Raw genomic sequence first — 25,417 nt, 5'->3', positions numbered from 1 at the left:
AATTTTCAAAATAAGTTCTTTATTTTCTTTAATAATTGCAGAAAATTTTTAAAAATTTTGGATTTTAAAAATATGAAATTTAATTATATTAAATTTTTTATACCATACCCTGTTGATTTGATTGAATTAAACCGAATTGATCTTTGTCACAATTATGTTTTGAATAATCCTTTGGTCGGAATTTAAATACTTGTTGTCAGTTTATATACAGAGTGAACTTGTAACGTTGTATAATCTCTCGGTGGTAGAAAGATGAGAAAATTTTATGAAAAAAAAATATATTGGGGGGAGGGGCGTGCGGCAATAGAACATTTAAACCCCAAAATCTCTGCTAAAAATTTCCGGTTTCGACAAAAAGGTGTATTGACTTAAATGACTATCACTTCTATAATTCATTAACTGATTTTTTCAATAGCCAGTCAAATTAATATACACTCTACATTGTATTCGGTATGTGAAATTATTTCGTTTAAGTCAATGAAATTATGAACAGTTTAAATTGTATAATAAACGCCCGTTAAATATTTCATTCAGTCAAAAAAAAATTAAAATTTTAAATACATACTTGCTTTATTTACTATCTTGAGCTTTGCTCAATAGTATGATTGCGCAGCCTCATATTCGATAGGGCTATGATTTTCAAAATTTTATTTTCCTTTATTAAATAATTAAGCACAAATTCTTATTCTTTTTATGTTTTGGAAAAATTATGGTGAGAAAATAATTTAAATTGAATCAATTTTTGCATAATATAATAAAAATGTTATGTAGAATTTTATTCCTAAAATAATGAATAGAAAAAAAAAAACAAGTTCAGATGAAAATTTAGGGATTCAAGAAAGTTTTGTTTTTAAATGCGAATACAGAAGGTATTTCAAATGATCCTAAACAAATTTACGGGAATAAAAGAAATAATACAAAATGAAAAAAAAAAATTATGAATTTAAATAAATATTTGTTTACTAATGTTATACAAGATTATTTATTTTAAAAATAAATAAAATACACAATAGGTAGTGTTTATTTTTTTCTTTAAAAAAAAAATTCTTTTAGTTTGCACATACTTAAGATTTGGGAGTTGTACGTATATTTGTATGTATGTTTATAAAATTTCATTTGAGTTGGGTATTATTAATTTTTAATTACTAATTTGGAATTTGTTTTTAATTAACAAAATGCAGGAATTTATTATAAATGATTACGTTAAATTACATGTTTGTAAGTGTCGTAAACTTTTTTAAATTTGGTTATTTAAAAATATGTTACATAATTTATACGCTATATTCATGAACATGCTAATGGCAACCAATTTCATTTAAAATTATAGCAGCAAATTAGGAATTTACAATTTACATAGGAGCAAATTAAGATTGTAATGAAAAAAGTTTTTATTTTGAAATTTTTCAGTGGAGAAAAATTAGTTTCTAACTTGTGTATATTACAATAAACATACATCCAATTGTAATTTCAATATAATTAATTAAAATTAAAAACCATAATTATGATAAACCATAATTGTGATAAAAATTCACCTTCGTTACAAAAATATTCACCTAGTTTTAATTTTATAATTTAATTATTATTCGAATATTTTTTATTAATTAAAAAATATTTTCTATATTATTTTAATTCATATTAATAGGAAATTAGTAATCATAATACATTATTTATATTTACAATATTTAATATTATAGTAATTATCTACATACATACCATATATTTAATTAATTATTATGAAAAGTCATTATTATTACTATGTTTTGCGTTATAATTATGCGCGTATATTATGCGTAAAGTTGCATATATAATTCACAATAATTCCAACATTAATTAGAATAATAAAATTAGTATTGAATTCGAATTATATTGGTCTTGAACTTGCATTTTCTATTCGTATATTAGAAAAAAAATTAATATTTTTCGAAAATATTTCGAAGGACAAAAAAATTATATTTATACACGTTTCTTCTAATAATTAATCTGAATTGATTTAATTAAAAAAAATATATATTTTATCCTATAGGTTTTTATAAATCGTAATTTTATAAAACATAAGACTTATAGTCTCTCTGATTTCATATTGAGTTCAAAATTAATAAAAGAATTCAATTTTTTAGTAAACAATATAAAATAAATAAATCTTTAGTCTTTATGTGATTCAACCACCCATCCACTAACCTATAGTTTTTATTTTTGCGATTTCTATTTAATATTTTGCATATGTGCATAAGTAATTTTTTTCTATATTTTCAATTTTTTTTTAAATTCAGAAAATATTCTTCAATGTTTCAATCAATAGTTTTGTAGTTGATTCTCTTAAGTTTATTCAAATTTTGAATATTTAAATACTAGTAGTATGTACATATGTACAATATGCAAATATGTTTCACAACTTTTTAATTTTGCATGTTTCTAATAGAAAACTAAATTTTTTGTTGATTACTCAATATTTTTTCATTATAATTTTTTTAATTTAGTTCTAATTAAGTTTCACTAATTAGTGTTGAATTATATTTTTGTAATAAAGTAGTTTGTTTGAAATTTGATTAAAAAAATAATTCAGAAATTAAATAAATTATTGAATGAAGACATGATTTTTAAGCTTTCGATAGATTTAAAAATATAATCTAGGGTCTTATTTAGATTTTGATTACTGATTACTTAAATGAACTGATTGAAATCAAAGAAGTTTCAATTTGAAATTTGAGTAATTTGAGATTTATTTTTTTTTATGGAATTCTTAAAGTAATTACTGTAAAAATGTGCAGTAGTAAAAAATTCTGTTATTTCCCACAAAATTATTTGATATACCTAAGTAATGGGTTGATATACCTAAGTTATATTGAGGTTTGAATTGAAATCTGAATTGTTCTAAGTATTGCAATGAATATAATTTTTGCTAAGTCGATTTTGTATGCTTTTAAAATCAAATTTAAAGATTATTTAAAAAATGAATTCTTTCCTTAAAATTCTGTGTACAATATAGTTGGTAGATCAAAGTATGGTCGATCTTCGAAATTTCATAGTATTTTTGAGGTGATTGGAGTTAAAGTAGGCTAAGATTAATTAATTGGCAATATTTTCTCCATTGTTTTTGCCCCTTCTCACGAATTCCTTTTATTCAGGAAAACTAAGAAAAATAAACATTTCTTTCTTCTTAGACTTGATTTGAACTTGCTTCCCATTTCTTAATGCATTCGTTTTGATTTCCATTACTAACATTCAAATATGTTAATAAACGGCATTTTTTTTTATTTATAATCAACCTATTATTAATTAAGACATTGTTTCCATTCGATTTATAAAACGCCATACTATCGAGGTATAAATTTATTATCAGAGTTTTAAATTATTTTCTCAACTCTTAAAGAAACTCTTCAGAATCTGCCTTATTCTTAGAAAAAATTTATATATTAACGAATATTGCATATTCAAATTTTTCTAAAAAAAAAAACTCTAAAATAATCAACTAAAACAAGCTAGAAAACACGATTTCTATACAAAAAAAAAATTAAATTTCAACAATTTTTTTTTATTTAATAAACAAATTATTTACATTTCTATATAAACAACCACCAAAAAATAAAATAAATAAAAATTATTAAAAATTTATTATTTTATTATTCATTTTACTCTTAATTAATTTACAATTTATTTACTCAATAATAATAATAATAATAATGAAGGTACACAAAATTTCTTGAGGGTACATAGATTTTCATCAGCTTCATTATTATGCTGTTAAAATTTTACCTCCTAAAATCCTTTTAATAATAAACTATATTATGATAATTAGATGCACTCTCCTTTTAAAACTTTCTTTTTATTTTTTTTTTATATTTTTATTTAACTGCATTTCTATTATATCCTTTCATAAAATAATCGTTCTTAAATATCCTTTTTTTTTTTACCTACCGACATACTTTTTCCCAAAATTTTGTTCTTGTTTTTTTCCTTTAACTTTATATTTTTGAAAAACAAACAATAATTTTCCTGTATTTTAAAATTTATAAATATTTGTAAACCACCTAAATAGTATAACAAAAACAAAAAGAGAAAGAGTACAGTATAATAAAAAAATAAATATTTTGGAAAGAAAGAGAGAAACAAAAAAAAAATTGTATGTAAACATAAAAGAAAATAAATTCATTAAAAAGGATGTAAAAGGATCACAAAATTATTTTTATTGTGCGGTATACAAAAACATATTATGTATATAACAGAGAAAGATTATTATATGAGAGTCATAAAAGTGATGAAGAAAACTATAAATAGGTAGATATAGAAAGGCAAAAACTATTATAATGTTAAATTTGTTTTTATAAAATATATAATGAAAAACGATTAGTATAACAGCACGTATAAGATTTTAAGAAATATAAGGGCATTCAGAGAGACAACATGCAAATTTTTTATAATGCCTACCATTATTAAGGTCGTTGTAAGTAATATGCATATATATAGATAGTTAGGTATTTATTTCAAAGTGATCAAAGGAATTGTTTTCTGGAGTAGTTTTTGTATAATAATTTTGTATATAAGTTATTTTTATTGAAATAATTTTTTTGTAGCGTATTCAAATGAAAGAAATTTTTGTTTTATTGCTTAAAATTTTAGTAAAATTTTTGATTTGAAATTATTTTAAAAATTATGTCGGAACTATGTAAAATAATACTGTTATATTAGTAACATGAAGAAACGCTCAATATAATTATTCAGCAATATAATTTTAATCGAAGCAGATTTTATATGAATTAAAGGGCCTAATTTATATATGTAAGTGCAAACTTTATTCTGTCCGATTTGTATTTCGGTGTATCGGTCCCAGCTTTCTTGATAAAATAATTTCATATCAAAGAAATGACAATTTTTCTAATATTGAAGGAATATTAATGAATTTTGAAGTCAAATAGCTTATTTTTTTTTTATATACTTAAATATAACAGTTTAATTTTACATAAGTGTGAAATTTTAATTATTTCTTAATTATCATTTAAATTTTGTATACATTAAATCAATTTTTGGGGTTTATTTTCTAAATATAAAAATTTTAAATTTAGAATATTTAATTTTTAGAATAAATTTTTTTTTGCCATTTATGTGTACTAAAAAAAAAATTATTTTTTTTTTAATAATTTTTCAGGCTTGAATGGAATACCTTTACAGTCCAGCTCGACAGGTAAATAATTTTAAACATTCATCATATATATAAGTATATAAAAATGATTCGTATAATTTTTGTATATTCAACCAAACGGCTTAACATATAAAGGGACTGCGGTGATTTGTGAAGGCTAAAACGGAAACATTTTCGTTTTGTTTCAAAATTCATAGATTTTGGGTGATGTTAGTTGGTAGAAAATATCAATTTCCAAAAAATTTCTCAATTGTTTTAAAGTTTAGTTCCATTACAAGCTTTTGTCTTAAACGCCAAATGATAAACGAATTAATTTCCATTGATAATTTTTAAAGTCAAATGAGTTACGGTCAAATTTTTTAAATTATGAATAAAATTATTTTAATTCAAAAAATATCAAAAATTAATTTTGGTTTGCACATAATTAAAATTTGTGTTAAAATTTGATTGAAGATTCATTCAGTTTCATTCAGTTTGCTTAAACATTATTAATGTAACAATATTTTGAATTAAGATTCGGCATCCCTTAGAAATTGATAATTGCAAAAAAAACAAATTTGTATACTGACGAACGCAATTTATTCGACTCGGTTGCATATGACTAATTTTATTCGGAATACTTTGGAAAAAAAATCGTATGTCGTCAAAACCAATTTCACCAATTCAATTTATTAGAGTAATTAAATTTTTAAATAAAAAATTGCATATTTCATGGCTAATTTTCTAAAGTATAAAAAGTCAACGAAATCTCCTTAAAAAAACACTCAATTTAATTATTAAATAATTTAAGGCAAAAATTTTTGAATCAGAGAATTGAAATGAAATTCCGGAAGTGAAATGTAAAACTGAGAATATTATTATGTGTGTGAGTTGTCATTTCCTTGAGAATTTTTATATTAATAATGGAATTAAGATTTGAGAACGATCATTGCGTAGCGTCAACATAAAAAATCGTCGCCATAGAATTTATTGGATGACTTGAAATTTTTTTCTTTATTTTCGTTTTCCTGTGTTTTTATTTGTTATTTTATTTATTTTAAAAATTTCGTTCATTTATTATAAATTCATTAGATCGACGGCCATGAAAACGTGTTTTAAAAAATTGGTTTTTTGTTTTTTCTTTTTCTTTCTTTTTTATTTTCTTTTTGGTTTGCTCGTGTTTTTCTTATCGTTCTCATAATTTTTTTTTTTTTTTGGAGTCGAAATGTGCCCAAAATAATCTTTTTTTTTTTTCTTTGACTTTGAAGTTTTGACACACAAACGCACATTCATACTTGCATTCGATTTCTCATTATAGTAAATTTGATTTGAGAATTTTGAGTTGCCGTTGGTTACCAATAGTTATAGTTTGTATTTTGTTTTTTTTTCATAATTTTGTGTTATTGTTGTTTTTTGGATTAAATGTTACAAAATATGTGTAGGGTATGTATGTTTGTTTGTATGTACGTTTGCACTCATAATTCATAAAAAAAAATAAAGTTTTTTTGAATTTGGAAATAGAGGAAACGAAAATCCATTAATCGTTTTCTTTAGAGCGTTTCATTGCCATTCTGTTAGCATGTATGAGTGCGAAAGTATATATTCTCTTGTGTGTTCGTGTGTGTGCTTTAATAATAAAAGTTGATTTTTGATTATAATAAAAATATTTCTGGGTTCTTGATGTTCCGTAGGTCGCGTTTTTTTTTTCTTTTCAGTTTTCTTGTTTGTTTGTTTGTTATTTTTTGATTGTTGCTTTTTACTGTCTCTTTTTTTTTGTGTATTTTCTTGTTTCTTAATTTTTAAAATTTTTTTTTTATTTCTTCAACTTTTTCTTTTCAACAATTCTTTTTTTGTATTGAATTTTTTTAAAGTGTATGCTTTTTTTTATTTCGCTTCACTTTTTTTTTTGTTTTATTACTAATCTACCGTACATTAAACCTGTTTTTCAAGGTTAATATTTATGCTTTTCTCTTTTTTTTTTATTCAATTTTTATTTCTTTGTTAATTTTTCGTTTTTTGTTATGTTTCGTTTTTTTTTTCGTTTGTATTCTACTTTAATATGTTGTTTCTGGCTTGTTTTGTTGTTTCACATACCAGAAAAAAAAAAAAAACCGAAGCAGAAAAATACTGCAACAAAAATTACCTTTGCGAAAAAAAAATTTAACTTTCATTAAGTCAGGTTACTTTTCTTAATCTCGTTCATCCCGTATATGTAAGCTGTTTTATTTTTGAACATAACTTGTAAGTTATAGTTATAGTATAGTAAAGCAGTCTCTCTCATACTTAATATTATTCAAGTTTAAAGTTGATTTTTTTATATGGATGGTCATTTAAAAATTTTATAAAATATAGGGTGGGTGCGGAGTATGACGGATTTCAGTTTGTTTTGTTTTTTATTATTTTTAGAAAACCATTTCCGAGTTATGGAATATTTTATTTTCTGTATTCTTACTTTTTAAAATTTCTGTCTTAAAATTATTGTATATATATGTATATTGTATAGGGGAGGATGTAAGTATAGGCATTTTCAAGATTTTATAAATTACAAACAAATGCACACACGCTTTTAAAATTATAAAGAATTTTTTGTTTTAAAAGCTCTTTCATTTAATGATGAACAAATTTTTAAAGCTATACATATTCACATAAGTATAGGAGGTATTTACATAAGTATAGGAGTACATACTTAATGTGGATAGCAAGTGTGGAGAATATAATAGCAAGAGTGTAAGAATATAAACTTACATTATCTACTTGCATACATACAAACAATCTCAGTTAAATGTAGGTAAGTATGTAACTACAAAAAAAATATTTGCAATCACGTTTAAGATTAGATCATTTTATGAAATTTTTTAAATCGTTCTATTTTGGTATTTCTACTAGGTACACGATTTCATATTCAATTTCAATATAATTTTTGTTATGTTGGAAGCCCTTTCAATATTGAACTACATACATACATATGTCTGAACATATGTATGTCTGTATACTTATATGAAGATAATTTTAAATTAATAAGGATTAATTAGGAGTTAAATTGAAAGTATGATAATTAGGAATATAATTTGCTATGAATAGGAAACCGTTAAATCTCGATATTATTCGAGTGGTCATGCTCATTTTACTTTTAGTAATAAGTTCAATATTAAGTGGAGTGTGTACTGTATTAAAATTTTAAAAATTATAGATTAAAATTTTAAAGAATTCCAAGAAAATTAGGAAGTGTTCAACTCGACAATTTTTCATAGTTAACTTAACAAAATGAATTAAAAATATTATTAATCAATTTTAATATTATTTCGAATTTATCAATGGATAAACCAATCGAAAAAATTCGTGTTCCAAAAGCATTAATTTTTTTCTAGAGAAATTTTGTTTTAATTTTGATTTTTTTGTATGTTTGTGAGAAATAAACCCTCACCCTTTTTATTTCCATAAAATTGACAAGAAGTTTCTTTCGTTAATAAGTTTAACATTTATCAAAATAATAGTTGCACTTACATCATCATCATTTAAATATTTCTTTAAATTTTTGTTCTGCTCCTTTATATAGGCAATAGGAGATCGTTCTTGCTAAAGTAACTGTGATATTTAACTAACTATCAAAAGTTGATCTAACTTTATTATAAAATTATATTTTGACTGTAGATTCCAATATTGTCGTTCAAAATTTTGCTTAAAAAAAATATTATTTTACAAATTATTTATTGAGAAAAATTTAATATAACTAATAATGAATTAAAATAGAATACAAATTATGTAGGTACACAATATGTATTTTTGACAAAAAAAAATCTCTATATAAGTACTTTTATAAATATTCGAACTCGATTAATATAAAAATTGCTCAATAGAAATTTTCTTAGAATCACTTAATTCCCAACATCATCTTTTGACAATTATGTTTTAAGAACGTACCCGTTGAAATAGCTGTCATTTGCGATTTATGTAGTTTTCATTGTTTTCAGTTTTTCTATGTTTCAGGTACCTACATAATATGTACATACATATATTATAAATTAAACAAAATAATTGGATATTTTTAAATTATTTCCGTTTATATAAAGCTAGTGTAATTTTACATAATGTGAATTTAACTGAGCATCGATTAATTTTACAACTCCTTTCAAATCATAAATTCTTGGATATTTTTCTATATGCGATATTAAGCGTATTCGATTGAAATATGTGTAATATGTATATATAAATATTGCACATACATTATACATTGTAGATTTTAGATTGTAAAGAAGTGATAACTGTGCACCGCGACCAGAAAATTTAGATCTATTGTGCCCCCCTATATACATACATACATTGTACATAAACTTATACTCATTTTGTACATTTAAGATTTAAATTTTTTTTGAAAAATAATTATTTTTAATGAATTCAAATATACACTATAAATGGGTATGTAAGTGTGTAATGTACATTCATCTGACAAACAAGATAAACACCTACAATGTTCTTAAAATTCAAATAACAAAAATAAGGAAAAAAAATCTCATATTGTCTTCAGTTTTTTTTTTTTTTAACTTTCAAATTTTTTTTTTTTGCTTTTTCTTTCTTCTTTTTTTTTTGTTTTAATATTTTCAAAGAATTTTTCTATACTGATTTTTCTTTAACTTTTGATTTCATTCTTATTTTTTTTTTTGTGTTTTGAAAAAAAAAAAAGAAGATTGTTAATTATAAATACATTTTGCTTGTACGTATGTACATATGTATGAATGTGTGTATGTGAAGGTATACATGTAGAATACAAACATACATGAATAAAAATTTATACAATTTATAAAATATGAAAAAAAAAGAAAAGAAAACGAATGCTTTTCAGATTAGTTGGAGGGAGAAAATGAAAATTATAAAAAAAAAATTAAAAGGTAAAAAAAATTTTTTTTTTCAAGGTAAAATGATTTTTTCATGCGCGGATTTCTTTAGCTCTTTTTTTTTTATCGTTTCTCTTTTTTAATTTTCATTTTCTTGTTATATTTTTTTATTGTTGAAATATTAACAAAGAATAATGATAATAATAACAATAATAACACAAAAAAAAATATAACAAAAAATTTTTAACTCTTTTTTTTTTGTTTTTTTTTTTTGTTTTCTGCTTTTCTTCTTTTATTTTAAATTTTTTTTTCTTCTTTTTGTTGAAACTGTCTCTCCTTGGATTTCTATGCGGTAATTAGAGTGCAACTTAATTAAAAGAACGAATAAAATAGCAATAAAACAAAAAAAAAATTCAGAAATAAAATTATTTTCTGTTATACGAGTACACTTATTTAATTTTCTTTTCTAAAAACAATTTATTATACAAACTGTATTTTCTACTCTAAACCTTTATTGTCGGTTTAAATGTCCATTTTTACAACAATAAAATCATATACGCTCTTCTTTTACATAGCATTGTTACTGTTATACCATAATAGTACTTTTATAATTCGTTGTTGTTAATGATTCTTTCGTAAAAAAAAAAACTAAAGGTACTTGAAAATGCATACACAAATTTACCTTACATACTACTGTTAATTGTGAAATAATTTTTCTTTATATTTTACACATAACTTAAATATACACTCATACATACATAGGCACATAATGTATTTACATACTCATATATTGTGTTAACTGTTAACTTTTCTTTATTTATTTTTCTTTTAAAACAGTTACTTTACTATATTAATTCCTATATGTATACGTATAGGGAATAGTACCTTTATAATTTATGGTATCTTTAAGGTACATTTTCTTGAATATTATATAATACATATGTATATACATATGTACATATACGTTTATTCGCATTTGTAATTACGAAAGATTTCATTTTTATCAAGAATAATAATGCTTATATAGGCTCTATTCATATACTATTTACTTGTATACCACTTACTTTAATAATATTTTTATCATAATAACTATGTACCGATATTGTTTAATTTTCTTTTGTATGCCAGAGAGGGAGAGATGATGATGATGATGAAAATTGTACTTTTATGCAAGTTAGTGTTATATAGTTTGTATGTATATAGGTGTAGGTATGTAGTTAATAATTATAAATTTAATGTATATACGATACAGTAATTATTTATATTATATGTGAATTGAATATGGAAGAGGGAGAGGAAATGAATGGGAAACGATATTTTTGAGATGTTGTACTTTGTACTACAATATTAATGTCTAACTATAGGGAAATAATATCATTTAGTGTTGCCAATTTGATTAATATAGAAAATAATTTAGCACATTTCCTAAATTTGAAATCAGTTTCATTTACTTATTTTATTTGTATATTCCTTTCAGATAGAACTTTGAAGTTTGTACACTGTCTGTATACTTACATATATAAAACGGCCTAGTGGAAAAATTGAACGGCGTAAATTTGAAAATATGTTATACTTCTTTTTCTAATAGTTAAAATGTATTCTAACTATAAAGGTCATTTTTTTAAACAATTTTAATAAAATATGGAATAGGCATTAATTATTATATTAATATAATAGTTATATATAATAGTTATAAATATAATAGTTATTAATATAAACATTTAAGGTTAAATAAGGGAATATAACGGCTAAACAAGACCGTCAATGGTATCTAAGGAATTAATTGACGAAATTTCTTAAAATTTAGTGTTTGAAAATTAAGTATTTTAAGTTTGTAAATGAATACAACTGAAAAACTTTTCGAGGACACTGAATCACAGAAATATGAAATTTTCTAAGAACCAAGTTACGTCAACGTCAAGTTAGAGTTGCGTCAACTAAAATTCTCCTTCTATGAAATTTGAAATACATATATATGTGTTTAAAGGACATTTTTAAAATCTTGTAATAATAAGGGACTGTTAACATCGGACGTTATTAGGGATTTCTTAATATTATTCACATTAAACAAAAAATTGAAGCCGATTATATTATGGTCTCGACACCAGATTTCTTTCATGTTCAATTTAGTCTCGTTTTATTTTTAGACAAACGAGATATACATATATTTAGACTTAGTATAATTTTTTTTTCAAGTTTTGATTAATAATATTTTTCAAGAGTGGCAACACTCATACATATTTACTTTTATAATGTGATATTGGAGAAGAGGAATTTTTTTTTATACTGTTCACTTACTTAAAATCAGAGTAAATAGTGTAGTGTAATAAAGAAAGAAAAAAACATTTTTTTTTTTTAGTATTCCGGTTACTTTTATTACTTTTATTGTACATACCCTATAATGTATGAGCGAATACAAGTCTATACTTGTATTATACAGGAAAAAAAGTACTTTTTATAAAATTTTACCTTCATAATATATGTAAATAGTATTATGAATCCGTGTTCAGGAGTTAATAATGTTAACAGTTATAAATTTTAAGAAAAAATGTTTTTATACTATATATTTACCTTCATATATGCATATGTATGTATAGTGCGTAGCTACTATGTTTGCAGTCTCACTCTCACTTATTATATTACATTGTAATATATTCTTCTATATACATATAAATTATGCGTATATGTTATACTTAATATCATAATGTGAAATTAAGTTTTGTTTTTTTTTTATATTGATGTTGAAAATTATGATTTTCATTTTCAATGATTTTATTGATAATGATAATGATAAATGATCGTATAATGATTATTATTGTAAGTAAGGAAATGATGTTGATTTTGTTATGTTTAGCTACCCAAGTTCCATAAGATAATATAATAGTGTTTAATAATTATGGAAATGGGTGATGATGATAATGATGATTTTGATAATAATAAGGGCATTCAATATATGTACGAGTATGTATTCGCTGCTATATGTTAATGGAGATTTTTTTTTTTTGATGATTATTAATTTAACAGCAGGGTCATATGAATTTTAAATCTACTTGTTGGATGACAGATCAATGGTAAATCATGTGAAGTAGCACATTTCTCTTCAAGAATTCATGACACTTTTTTCTTTATAAATATGATTTTTACTTATCACATATGTACATACATTTGTGAGAATAATGACAATGACATAAGTCAAAAATTAATGGATAAAAACTTTTATTAATTAACTTTATGTACTTAAAGAAAAATTGAGGAGAAGAACAAAAATTGAAATATCTAAAGCTCTTCAAGTCCAAAAATGAAATTTCATAAACGTGAAAGAAAACGAATGCCTTTTTTTAGCCACCTTTCTGTACTAGTTTACTTGAATTACTAATTCTTAATTGAAGAAGTTTTGCAAACAAACGCACAATTGAACGGACAGGCAGATTTCAACCAAAAAGTACATTTTTTTAAAAATGAAAGCTCTACATGAGTAAAATTTTTAATTATATTTTCTGGGGTACGCAAAATAAAAATTTATACTTAATTTTCAGGTTTTTTAATTAAAAAATTCTCTCTCTCTTTCCCTTTTTTTTTTGTGTTGTTATTTTCTTGAGTAACGTCCTTACATGGTGGCTTATATGTGTATGAATAATATAAAATGATGTACCATGAAATTTTTAATTACGGCAATTTATTTTTTGTTTGTTGTATTTATAACGGTTTTTAAAAATAATTTTGAACTCTATTTAATCATTTAAAGATTAATTTACGCGTCGATCTCAAAAAAATTAAGATTGTTATTAAAAATTATGAAGAATATATGTAAGAGAAATAGTACTGAAAGAGAGAAAAATAAAATGTAAAATTAATTAAAATGACGGAAATTTCATTTTTGACAACTTGATTCAATTTCCGATACACTTGAAATTTAATCCAATTCGAATTGTTTTAAAATATAATTTTATTAATATTATTAAATATGGTGTGATTGTATTTTAAAAATCATCTTGAATTAATTGGATTAAATTTTTGTAAAAAAAAAAAAACGAAAACTTAATTTTCGTAATCAGTATCTTTAAACGTTCCATTCTTTGTTAACGTTAAATTGTTTTTTTTTGTATAACTGGTGTTTTTGTTTTATTAAACGCTCTTACGAATTGCAATAGTTTTGAAATTTAATTAGTTTTTTCAAATGTCGTGCTTAATTTATGAGAATTTAATAAATTAGAGTCTCTCTCTTTCTCTCTTTTATTAAATTTTTTTTTTAAATTTAACGTTAAATCAAATATACGATAGAAATATACGATCAATAGACGTAATAAAAATTCTATGATATCTTTGGTATATCCTTGCTTGTCAACGTTATTGACAAACTGATAACAAAATTTCCTTAATTTCAAATGCAATCGACTACATGAGGGTTAATAGTTCAATACATACATTATTACTTAAAGATATATTAGCAACAATTTGTAAAATTTTAAACTACAATTTAATTATTTTTGTTTGTTTTCTTTTTATTTATATATATAGCTTTCTAGAATGCTGATGTTGCAATACAGCAAACACGGCGAATGTATTCTCCAAGAAATTGGTGCAGCATTTCGCGGTGAATATCCAGCTGATTTATTAATTATATGTGAGAAAAAGGAGAAATTAAAAGCGCACAAATTAGTTTTGGCAGCGGCGAGTCCTTTAATTAGGTAAAAAATTATTGATCATATTTATTTTAAATTATTTTTATATTATAATTTTATAATAAAAAAAAATTTTTTTTCATTAATTTTATAGGACGTTATTACAAGAAACTCCAGTTACAGAAGGCATTACAACTGTTTATTTTCCAGATGTTGACGTTACATATTTTCGTTCATTATTAGATTTTTTATATTTAGGTCAAACATTTATACCTGTAAATGATTTAGAATATTTACATGATCTTTTATCACTTTTACAAATAAAATCAGGTGATTGGAGAACAATTGATAAAAAGAAATTATCAAATGATATTTTTCGAACAGCATCACATAATCGACGTACAGAAAATGCTACTGGCGATTGTTTTTTATATCGTAATACTGAAACACGTTCAACATTTGATAGTGCTTCAGGTAATGAAGATTTAGATGTTAGAAAGAAAGCACGTTGTGTTAGTTCAGATTCATCACCATCAAGAATATCAGTTAAACGTGAAGCATGTTCAAATGAAAATAGTGGTAACAGTAGTAGTTATGAAGATGAACAAAAATGTAATAATCGTTATAATGTAAATAATACAAGTGAAAGTGATAAAGTTGATGATGATATTATAAATAAAAATGATGATGATTTAGAAAGACAATCCCCACATATAAATATTAGGTTAAATAATTCAGATGAAAAAAATCAAAAACATCACAATAATACAGATGAAAATAGCGAAGATGAAGATATTTATAATAATGATGAAAAAGATGATATTAAATCAACAACAAGTGTAACAAATGAACCACCAGATAGTATTGGTGAAAGAAGAAGATGTTCATCGGATCCAGTTAATTTATCATTAAATAGAGAACGTAAAGATGATTCTGGTGATGAAAATTTGGTTATTGAAATGATTCCGCAACATAAAAAAATTTTAAATCCAACAAGGCTATTAGATCATTTACGTACAAAAAGAAAAACATATTATCATCCACCGGATTCAGAAATATTAAAACCACCATCAGAACATGACTTTTTACAGATATCACCAGAAAATTATGTTGTAACACCACATCGAAAAAGACGACCAGGTTTTCATAATTCACCAAATCAAAGTCAACCATTCGTACCGTACAGTTCATCATTTTTAGAAGATTTACGTATATTAAATGCTCCAACATCAACACCGCCAGTGCAATTCAATTCCGATAGAAATATTCCATCACCCCGAAGTACTAATTCAAATTCTGAAATCTTTAATAATCATCATAGTAATAGCAATAATAATAGCAATAATATAAATACAAATAATAGCAGTGGTTTAAGATCAAGACCACAAAGTCCAGATGATGATAGACATTTACCACCAATACCACAATCATTTGTATATCAATGGCCAACAGCTGCTGCTGCTGCAGCAGCTGCAGCAACACATCAACCACCTTCATCAGCAGCAATTGCATTAAATAGTTTACGTACAAATAGTAATGTTGTTTTAGGTTTTCAATCACCTTTACATAATCCCAATGATAGAAGTTTAACTGATATACAACCAGTACAATTATCGAATAATCGTAATTGCAATTCAAATAGCTCATCAATAAGTGGTGGAACAAGTAGTGGTGGCGGTGGAGGAGGTGGTGGTGGTGGAGGAGGTGGTGGTGGTGGAACTGGTACTGGTAGTAGTACCGGTAGTGGTAATGTAGTTAGAGAATATAGATGCGAATATTGTGGTAAACAATTTGGTATGTCATGGAATTTAAAAACACATTTACGTGTTCATACTGGTGAAAAACCATTCGCTTGCCGTTTATGTGTTGCAATGTTCAAACAAAAAGCTCATTTACTTAAACATTTGTGTTCAGTACATAGAAATATTATAAGTATAAGTGGTGGACAAGATTCAGTTAATCGTTATAGTTGTTGTTTTTGTTCAATGTATTTTGAATCAATGCAAGAATTAGTAAGACATTTATCAGGACATCATAACAATTTATTGTTAAGTAAAAATCTTCGAGATTGATAACATATTTGTATATATATAAATGTATATATATATATATATATAGTTAAGAATAATTTTATATACAAATATATACAACCCCTTTCCCCTCTTTAATTATTACATTTATGATTATTATATTAAGTGTGTTCAATAAATGTATATGATAATTTTTTTTATACAAAAATAAATTAAAAATATAAAAATGTTACAATTTATAATAAAATTTATACTATTTTTAAATATATAAAATATGTATATAAAAAAAATATATATTTTTAAATTTAATATGAGTATTTTAATACAAATTTTTAGGAATCTGGAAAAAATATGTGAACAATTTAAAAATATATTATTACTATGAAGGTGTGAATAATGAAATATTTAAAAAACAAATTCAAAATTAGACAAATTTTAAATTTTAATATAATAAAAATGTTATATATAATATTAAAAATAAAAACTCTAAATAAGAAAATTGAAAAAAAAAAACAAACAAACAGCAAAATAATTAAGTGTCCTTTTTTTATAACCTTATTTTTTTACATAAATAAATAAGTACGTAGTTAAAAATTAAAATAAAAAATTAAATGTGTAAATATGAAAATTTTTGTAAAAAGCTATCTATAATAATAAGATAAAAAAATTCTATAAAATCTATAATTATTTTTTATAAATTAATTTTAAGTATAAATTAAAATATTAATGTAAATATATAATTTTAAATAAGAATATACACACAATCCCTATTACATAAGTTCTTCATGCTTTAAAACTCGGAGTTTTTTTTATAAAATTTAAATAAGCGCATTTTCTTTTGTTTTTCTTGGTCGCTAATCAAATGGCGACAAATATATTAAAATGAAAATTATTAAATAATTATTATTCAATAATTGTTAATTTAAAATTATTATAAAATTAAAATAGTAATGTCGTCGATTACATTTTTTTTTTCTTTTGCTCATCAAATTCCTTCATTTTGAATGGAAATGAATTTTTCTTTTAAAAAGATAACATGTATGCAAAAATTTACATTTACAAAACATTTACAAAACATAAAAGTTAAGAAGAAATCAAAATATTTTGAGCTTTTAAAAATTTATTTCTTTAAAACATAATTGAACTTGTGCTCTAGGTACAAAACATCCATGTAGTACCAGTAAAAATAAATTTAAATTTTGGAAGATTTTCGACAATTTAGTCTTTATTCAAACAATTTTTATATATCTAGCTATATAGCTTAAATTCTAACTATTTAAAGTTTAAACACACTTCTAAATCAAGTGATTTACAAATTTAGAATTGAATTTTTGGATAAAGTAATTGTAAAATTTATAAAATTTATTCTATAATCCAATTCCTTTTATAATTTTTTGCTGATTTTTATGTAACAAGAGCGAGTTCTAATAAAATTGCATAAATTCCAAATCATTGAACTTGTAGAAGCGATTTTGAGATTTTTTCGGACGTGTTGTTCAACATTACAGATTTATAGTAGGAAATTTCCAATTTTCTTGAGGCTTCCTGCTCCTGTACAATGATGCTTAAATGGTTTAAACTTTTCTTCTATGTTTTGTAATAAGTATCTTCATCTTAAATAAGAAATTTTATTATTATAATTATGTATGTATACTACCATTCCAGAATTTACCACTGCCAATTTTTACTATAAATTTTACGAAAGAAAACTATATAATAATATTAGGTACCTATTATAGGCTTTCTTTTCTATATTTTCTAAATTATGTGTTCATATTTGGTTTTTTTTATATCAAAAACCTAATTATATAATTATATATCATGAGTAATAAATAAGTGTATAAGCAATGAAATTTTTTGAGTAAAATAATTTTTATGAATTTCTTTTTCCACAATATTAAATGATATTTTTTTTTGTTATACCAAAAGTTTTTACGTAATATGCGTGTATTGAGTATTAAAAACTCAAATTTTAAATTGAAAAAATAGTTAAGTAAAGTTTTCTTAATGATTTTATATTACACTTTCTAAAACAAAAAAAATATTTTTTTTGTAAAAGTACCTTTCTTTTCGTTTTATTTTCTTTGATTATGTCACTGATTTAACCAAATAATCGATATTATGTCAGGGAAAGTAGGTTAAATTTTTTTTTTTTTTGATTTTGTTAAAAATTACATTTAAATTTAAAAAAAAAGATTTCCCATCAAAATGAAATTCATTTATTATATTAAAAATTATTGAATATCAATGTTGTATTTTAAGAATTTTCGATTGTGATCGAATATGATTGTTGCGTTTATAACACAACACCATCGATTTAAACTTTAATTATTTAAGTGTATTTACTATTTGCTACAATTGTAATTAAATTCGAAATTGTATTACTATGAATATATATGCGGATAAATTTTTAATATCTTTAAACTCCAAAAGTGTCATATCATATGTTACTAAAACTATTTTAAAGCTTAATTATAATTTATCGCTTATTAGACTCCCTCTAGACAAAATTAAGCTCTGAACTAAATACAGAAATTATACATTATTCAAACACAATTTTTTTCCTGATTTGCATGTGCAATGTAATCAGCAAACAAATTTTTGTTTTCCATAATTTTATAATGAATTTTATTTCTGTTAAAACTGATGTATGAGTACTTACTGAAATTAAAATAATTTAGAGAAAATGTAGTTAATTATAAATTTTTTTCTTCTATTTAAACTTACCAATGCATATGGGCCGCCATAAAATTGTCGCAATTCTATTCATGTGAATTCGAGGCAATAATAATCTGGATTGCAAAATATTAATTGAATATTTGAAAAAGAAAATTAACAATTTTAAATTAAATTGAAACAACTTTAATATTTCACATGATATTTTTTATATAAAAATTTGTTCTAGAAAGAAATTTCAATCTGTATATACTGAGAATTATATAAAAACTGTTATTTGAATTATTTCAATGACAAATGACAATCAATTTGTTAATTGAATATGAGATGGCGTTAATTGACCTTTTATTCAGTGTTGGAAGATATCCAAGTGTTTCCACTAATGATCAATGACTAAATTTCAGTTCTTTTTTTCCTGATTTGATTAGATAATAAAGCTTTAACAATAATTTTTTATATGAAATTGTTCAGCTGTACATCAAAATGTTGATAAAATAATTTTTTTAATAAATATTTTACTCAAAAATTTCTACTGCTGTCATAAATATCGTATTTTTTTGACATTACTGCATTATCTTACTATTTAAGTGTTATAAATAAAACGCATAATTAACCGAGTACTTTTTATAATATACTTTCATTTTATTAAAATTTAAGACTATCACATTTCCCATTTCCATTTACGTATTATATGAAAAAACTTGAAATAAAAGAAAAATTTATATTTAAATCATAATTAAGATTAATTTAAAAAAAAACTACAAAATTTATTCAAAAATCATTTTAATTTTTTTTTTTTTTTTAGAAATTTTTGCTTCAAAAATAAATAATGAATGCGTAACCTAAAAATTGAATGAAATATATTGTATCTGTTATCAATAAAAATGACATAATAAATACATTTTGACATTTTTATTATATTTAATGTAAGATTTGCGTTAGCTTTTCTACGCAAATCAATAAAATTTAATAATTTAAAATTAAAAAAAAAAAATAAAATAAAAAAAAAACAAAATTTTTATTAAAGTATTACCAGATTTTTTTTTTATTTTCTTATTTACCTATTAAGCTTGCTATTGTAATTTTTTTGTAATATAAGTTTTTTTTTTAGGAATATAAATGCAAACAAATTGAAATTATTATTATTATTATAACTATTATTAATTAGTAATATGTAAAATTTTTATATTAAGAAAATATTTTTTTCTTTTTTTAATTTAAAATAAAAAATTATTATTAATAATGTTTAATCAACAAGAAAAGCAAAAAAAAAAAAAAATTTAAAAATTTCGAATAATTAAGTAAACAAAAACAAGAAAAGATCGAAGCGTCATCTAACACAGATTAAAAGAATTATAAAAATTAAAATGTACTTATGGTTGATACCACCTTGAGGATTTCATAGTATAATTTAGAAATTTATCTTAAAAGCACAAAGTTTTCAAATATAGCAAATTAAAATCAAATTTTATAATTTTAAAGAAAATTATTATAAATATGTTTAAAGGAAAATATGTATTTGAAATTATAAAGTTTTTAAGGAAAGACAACATATACTGTTTAGTATAAGTAAAAAGCCACTTAATTTAAAACCAAAAATCCATTTGAAAATTGAAATTATCATTTTTAATGAAAAGAAAAATATGTTACTGTTTACCAGTGATTTAATCGATAATAGTTTTAGCATTTAATGATCAAGCATTTATGCTAAGAAAATAGGTGAAACTGTCAAAATTGTTGTTTGTATGGGTAGATTTCATAATAAACAAAATATAGGTAATTTTTTTTTTTATTTCCCTTAAAATTTAACATTTATGGCTGGCACATAAAATAAGTATAATAAATTGTCTGTCACCTAAATAAAAATTTCAATATTTTAAAATATTTTTATAAATAAACAAATAAAATTGTAATTTGAATTCAATTTAAATTTAAATGAAATTAAGAAAAAACATCACTTACATCTTAACCTCTATAATTTAGATCAACTATTTAATAGCGGCATTTTTCAAAATTCTTTCATTTGGTTATCAATTAATTAATTAGTTTAAATTTTTTTTATCTATTAAATATTAAATATGAAAATAATCTATTAATTATTAAATATATGAAATGATTCTTTTCAAGTTAAAATGGTAATTAAATAGAAGATTAATTTTTTATTTAAAAAAAATTAAATTCAATTTTCTTATAAAGTGTTTTTTTAATAAAGTATGTATATATGTAATATACATAGGTAAAGAAAATATAATTTTTTATATAATTTTAAATAATAAAATTTTAATTGACTTAAAAAAAAATTTAAATCCCAATTTATTATTATAAAATATTGTATATGTACGAGTATATGTTAAGTACCTGACTGTTTTTAACATTCCCCTAAAATTTTATTATAATAATAATTATATAAAAATATATTTTTTCTTCCATATATGTATTTTGTTTATTTTAATTTTTTTTTTTTGAAAAATACAGAATTAAAAACACTTTTTTTTAATACTTGACGTGCTAAATGTCATTTTTCTTTTTTTTTAAATTCCTCAGCAATATTTAATGATGCTCAATAAACTTTTTATCAAAAACATAAAATCTCTTTTTAATTATTATAAACATTTTTAAATAATCTATCAACATAATTTTGTTTCTAATAATATTTTTTACTTTTAAATAATATCCGCAAATGATAAATGTTGACAATAGTAATAAACGATGTTTACAAACATGGAAATAAAATGTATTTGTGCTTTTAAGAAGAAACAAAATGAAATAGGAACAAGAAATCGAAACACGATTGTTGAAATGTTTTGAAAAAGACAAAAAAAAAAAAATAGAAAATTTACAAAAAAAAAAAAAAAAAATATAAAAAAAAAAATAATATAAGTAAAAATATAAAAAATTGTTGCTTGGAATACACGACGAAGAATATCAAATCAGAAAAGAAAGCATTTGGGCAGATGTTTTTGATAATGAAAATAGAAAAACCATTTTATTGCTGGTATTTTTAATGCAATTAATAGGTATAATAAATTTTTTAATATTGTTGTTTTTGTTTTATTATTTTCATTCATTTTTATTATATAAAAATGAATACACACACACACACATTTATAATATACATGTATATATATGTTTATTTTATTTTTTAAATTTATTTTATTAAATCGTTATTTATTATTCGTTAAATTTTATTTTTTTTATCATTTCGATATTTGATTACAGTAAATAAATTCAATATTTTTTATTTTAAAAATAAATTTAATTTTTAAATTTGATGCATACTTTAATAAACTTGTTTAAATATCTAGTATATTATGAGAGTAGTATTCCAAGCAAAAGAAAAATATTTGATGTGTATAAATATAAATTTGTATATATATATGTATGTTTATGTATGTATATTTAAAAAACTAAATGAAAATAAATTTGAAAATATTTATACAAATATAAATTTGGCTAATATTTCTTTTTTTTACCATAATGAATTAATTTTTATATATATGTATGTATGTATATTATGTATATAATAACATTTATAATGAATAATTTGTTTGCATATTATGTATATCTTTTATTAGTTAAAAACAAAATTCCGGAGCATTTTTTTTTAAAGTATAAAAAAAAAAATTGAAAAAAAGTTTAAAATTTTAATGAAAAAAGTTAAAAAGAAAGTAAAAACAGAGAGAGAGAGAGAGAAAAAAAAGTGAAATATAAAAATATAGTGAGAAATAAAAAAAAAAACAGAGAGCCGATATTAATTTATAAAAGAGAAAAAAAATATCAATGTGTTTTTATTTTTATGAATTTTTCAGATATCCTTTTCATGATAACCAAATTGGAATTGAAATAATATTAATTTAATTTCAAAATTTCAATTTGAAATTCAAACAGATTAAGTTTTTTTTAGATGAAGTTGATACCGAAATTTTTTCATCAAATATTGGCATATGGCACAATTATTTTTGAATTGCAAACCTGATTCGAATTTTGAATTTGAGATGCTCTGTGTAATATATTTTTCAATTTTCAGCGATTCCGACTTCGACCCGGATCATGATCACCAAAATGCAGTAATACGGTATTAATACACAATAAAATTATTCAGCTTATAATAATAGAGTTTGAATTGTGAATATACGATAATATTAGAGTCTGACTTGTGTATTATATCAGGTCACAATCAGAATTTCTGACTTGTGTATTAATACGGTATTACTGCAATTTGGAAGTCTTGTAGAATTTCAAAACGTACTTGTAGAATTTCAAAATAAATTAAAATAAATTTGAATCTTAGAAAATTTCTTAAATTCAGAAGTATGAATTTCAACAGGCGTGACCTAAAAACAATGATAATGATAATGAAATAATAAGAAATTTAAATTTTAAAAAAATATTTTTTAAATTAATTCTCTATTATAAAATAACAGTGACAAAAATGCACTTACTATTATTTTAAACTGTAATTTTAATTTTTTAATTTTTTTTTGTTTCACACTTACCCTATTGTTTAAAATTTGTTCAAATGTGTTTTAATTGTGATTGTAATACAAAAAAAGTTAAGTAAAATTACTAAAAATCTCTATACATAATGATTTTATTGCAAGGATATTAAACAATAGTAATACTTATATAAGTACATACATTCATACATAAGTGATATTCAAATATTGTGCAGGTGTATAGTAAAAATTTTCATTATAAAGTTTTTTGTACCGCATAGTTATATAACACGTAATACATATTATGTGCAATTATATATTATGTATATACGTTACATAAAGAGTCAACAGGGAAATTTTTGACATACAGATAAGGAAGCGCATGTGTAAAAATGAGTATTCAAAGGCATTGCATTTTGGGGCTATACTCTCAATAGAATATACATTTTAAATTATACATGCAATTGGGTCGGTTAAATGATAAAATTTTTTGTGAATTTCGCGAAATAAAATATATAGATTTATTTATAGGTATAACAAAAAAAAAAATAGGAGCAAAAACTCTTTGTGCATTAAGAAATCTATAAATTTAAAATTCTAATTGGGGAAAGAATAAAAAAAAAACTTTTTCCAAACGTATATAGAAATTCGATATTTTTAAAGTAAAAATTTTATAAAAGTTTTAAATTTTAAAATTAATGTAAATATACTTAATTTATAGAGAATTTTATAGTAATGCAAAAAAAAAAATTTTTTTCAATTTCATTTTTAAAAATTTTCGGTTTTCATTTCTACTGTAACAGTTTAATTACTTTTTAATTTAAATATTATAATTATTAAATCAATTATTTTTAAATAGAATCAATAATTTTGCAAATTATACAAGGATAATTGGAAAATATAGCACTATTTCCTAAATTTTCAATAAACAAACTGTTAAATAAATGTAATTGGTTAATAATTGACAAGTTTTTTGAAAATTAGCGCCACAAGTGAAAAATACATGAAGCTTTAGAAGCTTAAGAACAAGACATTTAATATTAATTCAACACTCAACAGTGTTGTGTAAATTTTAGTATTACAAGAATGTTCGCCTGTACTTATGCAATATTAATTTTTGTGGAAATCTTCTTTCATACATTTTCGTCTTATCGTTTCTCTCATTGTCACAAATTTCATTTGTTCCACAATTTTGATAAAATTTTAATCGGCTGTTAATTTGTTTAATTCTACAAATATTGGAAAAAAAAATAATTTTAATTGTTTTTAAATAAATAAAAATGCGAATGAAATATTTTTATTTTATTTCTAAATTTAATTCGTTTGTCTTTTTTGTGTTTTTTTTTTTTATATTTTTCTTTTTTGTATTTTTTTCTTTTTTTAATTCTTTTTCCATTTCTTTTTTTTTTTCTTTTGTCTTAATTAATATTTTGAGCAAAATCAAATAATATAGATAAATAATTTTTTTTTCATTTTTTTTCTTTTTATTTTTTTTAATTTTTTTTTTTTAAATTTTAAATAAATTGACATTAAAAATGTTTCATTGTTTTAATTTTTTCTCTTTTTTCTTTATTTTTAATTTGTATTTTGTATTTTTTTTTTGTGTTTTATTTTTTCTCTCTTTTTTTTCTTTAAATTAAACACCATCTTAACAATAAGATAATTTTTTTTTATATAAATTCTACAATTTCTCTTTTGTGTGTGT

At 22.0% G+C, this 25,417-nt stretch overlaps 1 protein-coding gene across 1 annotated transcript in view; it reads left to right on the top strand.

The window, feature by feature from the left end:
* The window catches only part of LOC129611479 (transcription factor Ken 1), an 84,628-nt gene extending 67,903 nt beyond the window's left edge, over positions 1-16,725 (top strand). The window contains exons 2-4 of the mRNA XM_055524657.1: positions 5,144-5,179; positions 14,467-14,636; positions 14,725-16,725. Of these exons, the coding sequence (XP_055380632.1) occupies positions 5,150-5,179; positions 14,467-14,636; positions 14,725-16,642 (2,118 nt within the window). The 5' untranslated portion in view covers positions 5,144-5,149 and the 3' untranslated portion in view covers positions 16,643-16,725. The remainder of the gene's footprint in view (positions 1-5,143; positions 5,180-14,466; positions 14,637-14,724) is intronic.
* The last annotated feature ends 8,692 nt before the right edge of the window (positions 16,726-25,417 follow it).

This window comes from Condylostylus longicornis, unplaced genomic scaffold (genome assembly GCF_029603195.1).
Source record: "Condylostylus longicornis isolate FDR11 unplaced genomic scaffold, ASM2960319v2 ptg000049l, whole genome shotgun sequence".
NCBI lineage: Eukaryota > Metazoa > Arthropoda > Insecta > Diptera > Dolichopodidae > Condylostylus > Condylostylus longicornis.
This window is presented reverse-complemented; position numbering and strand designations above follow the sequence as displayed.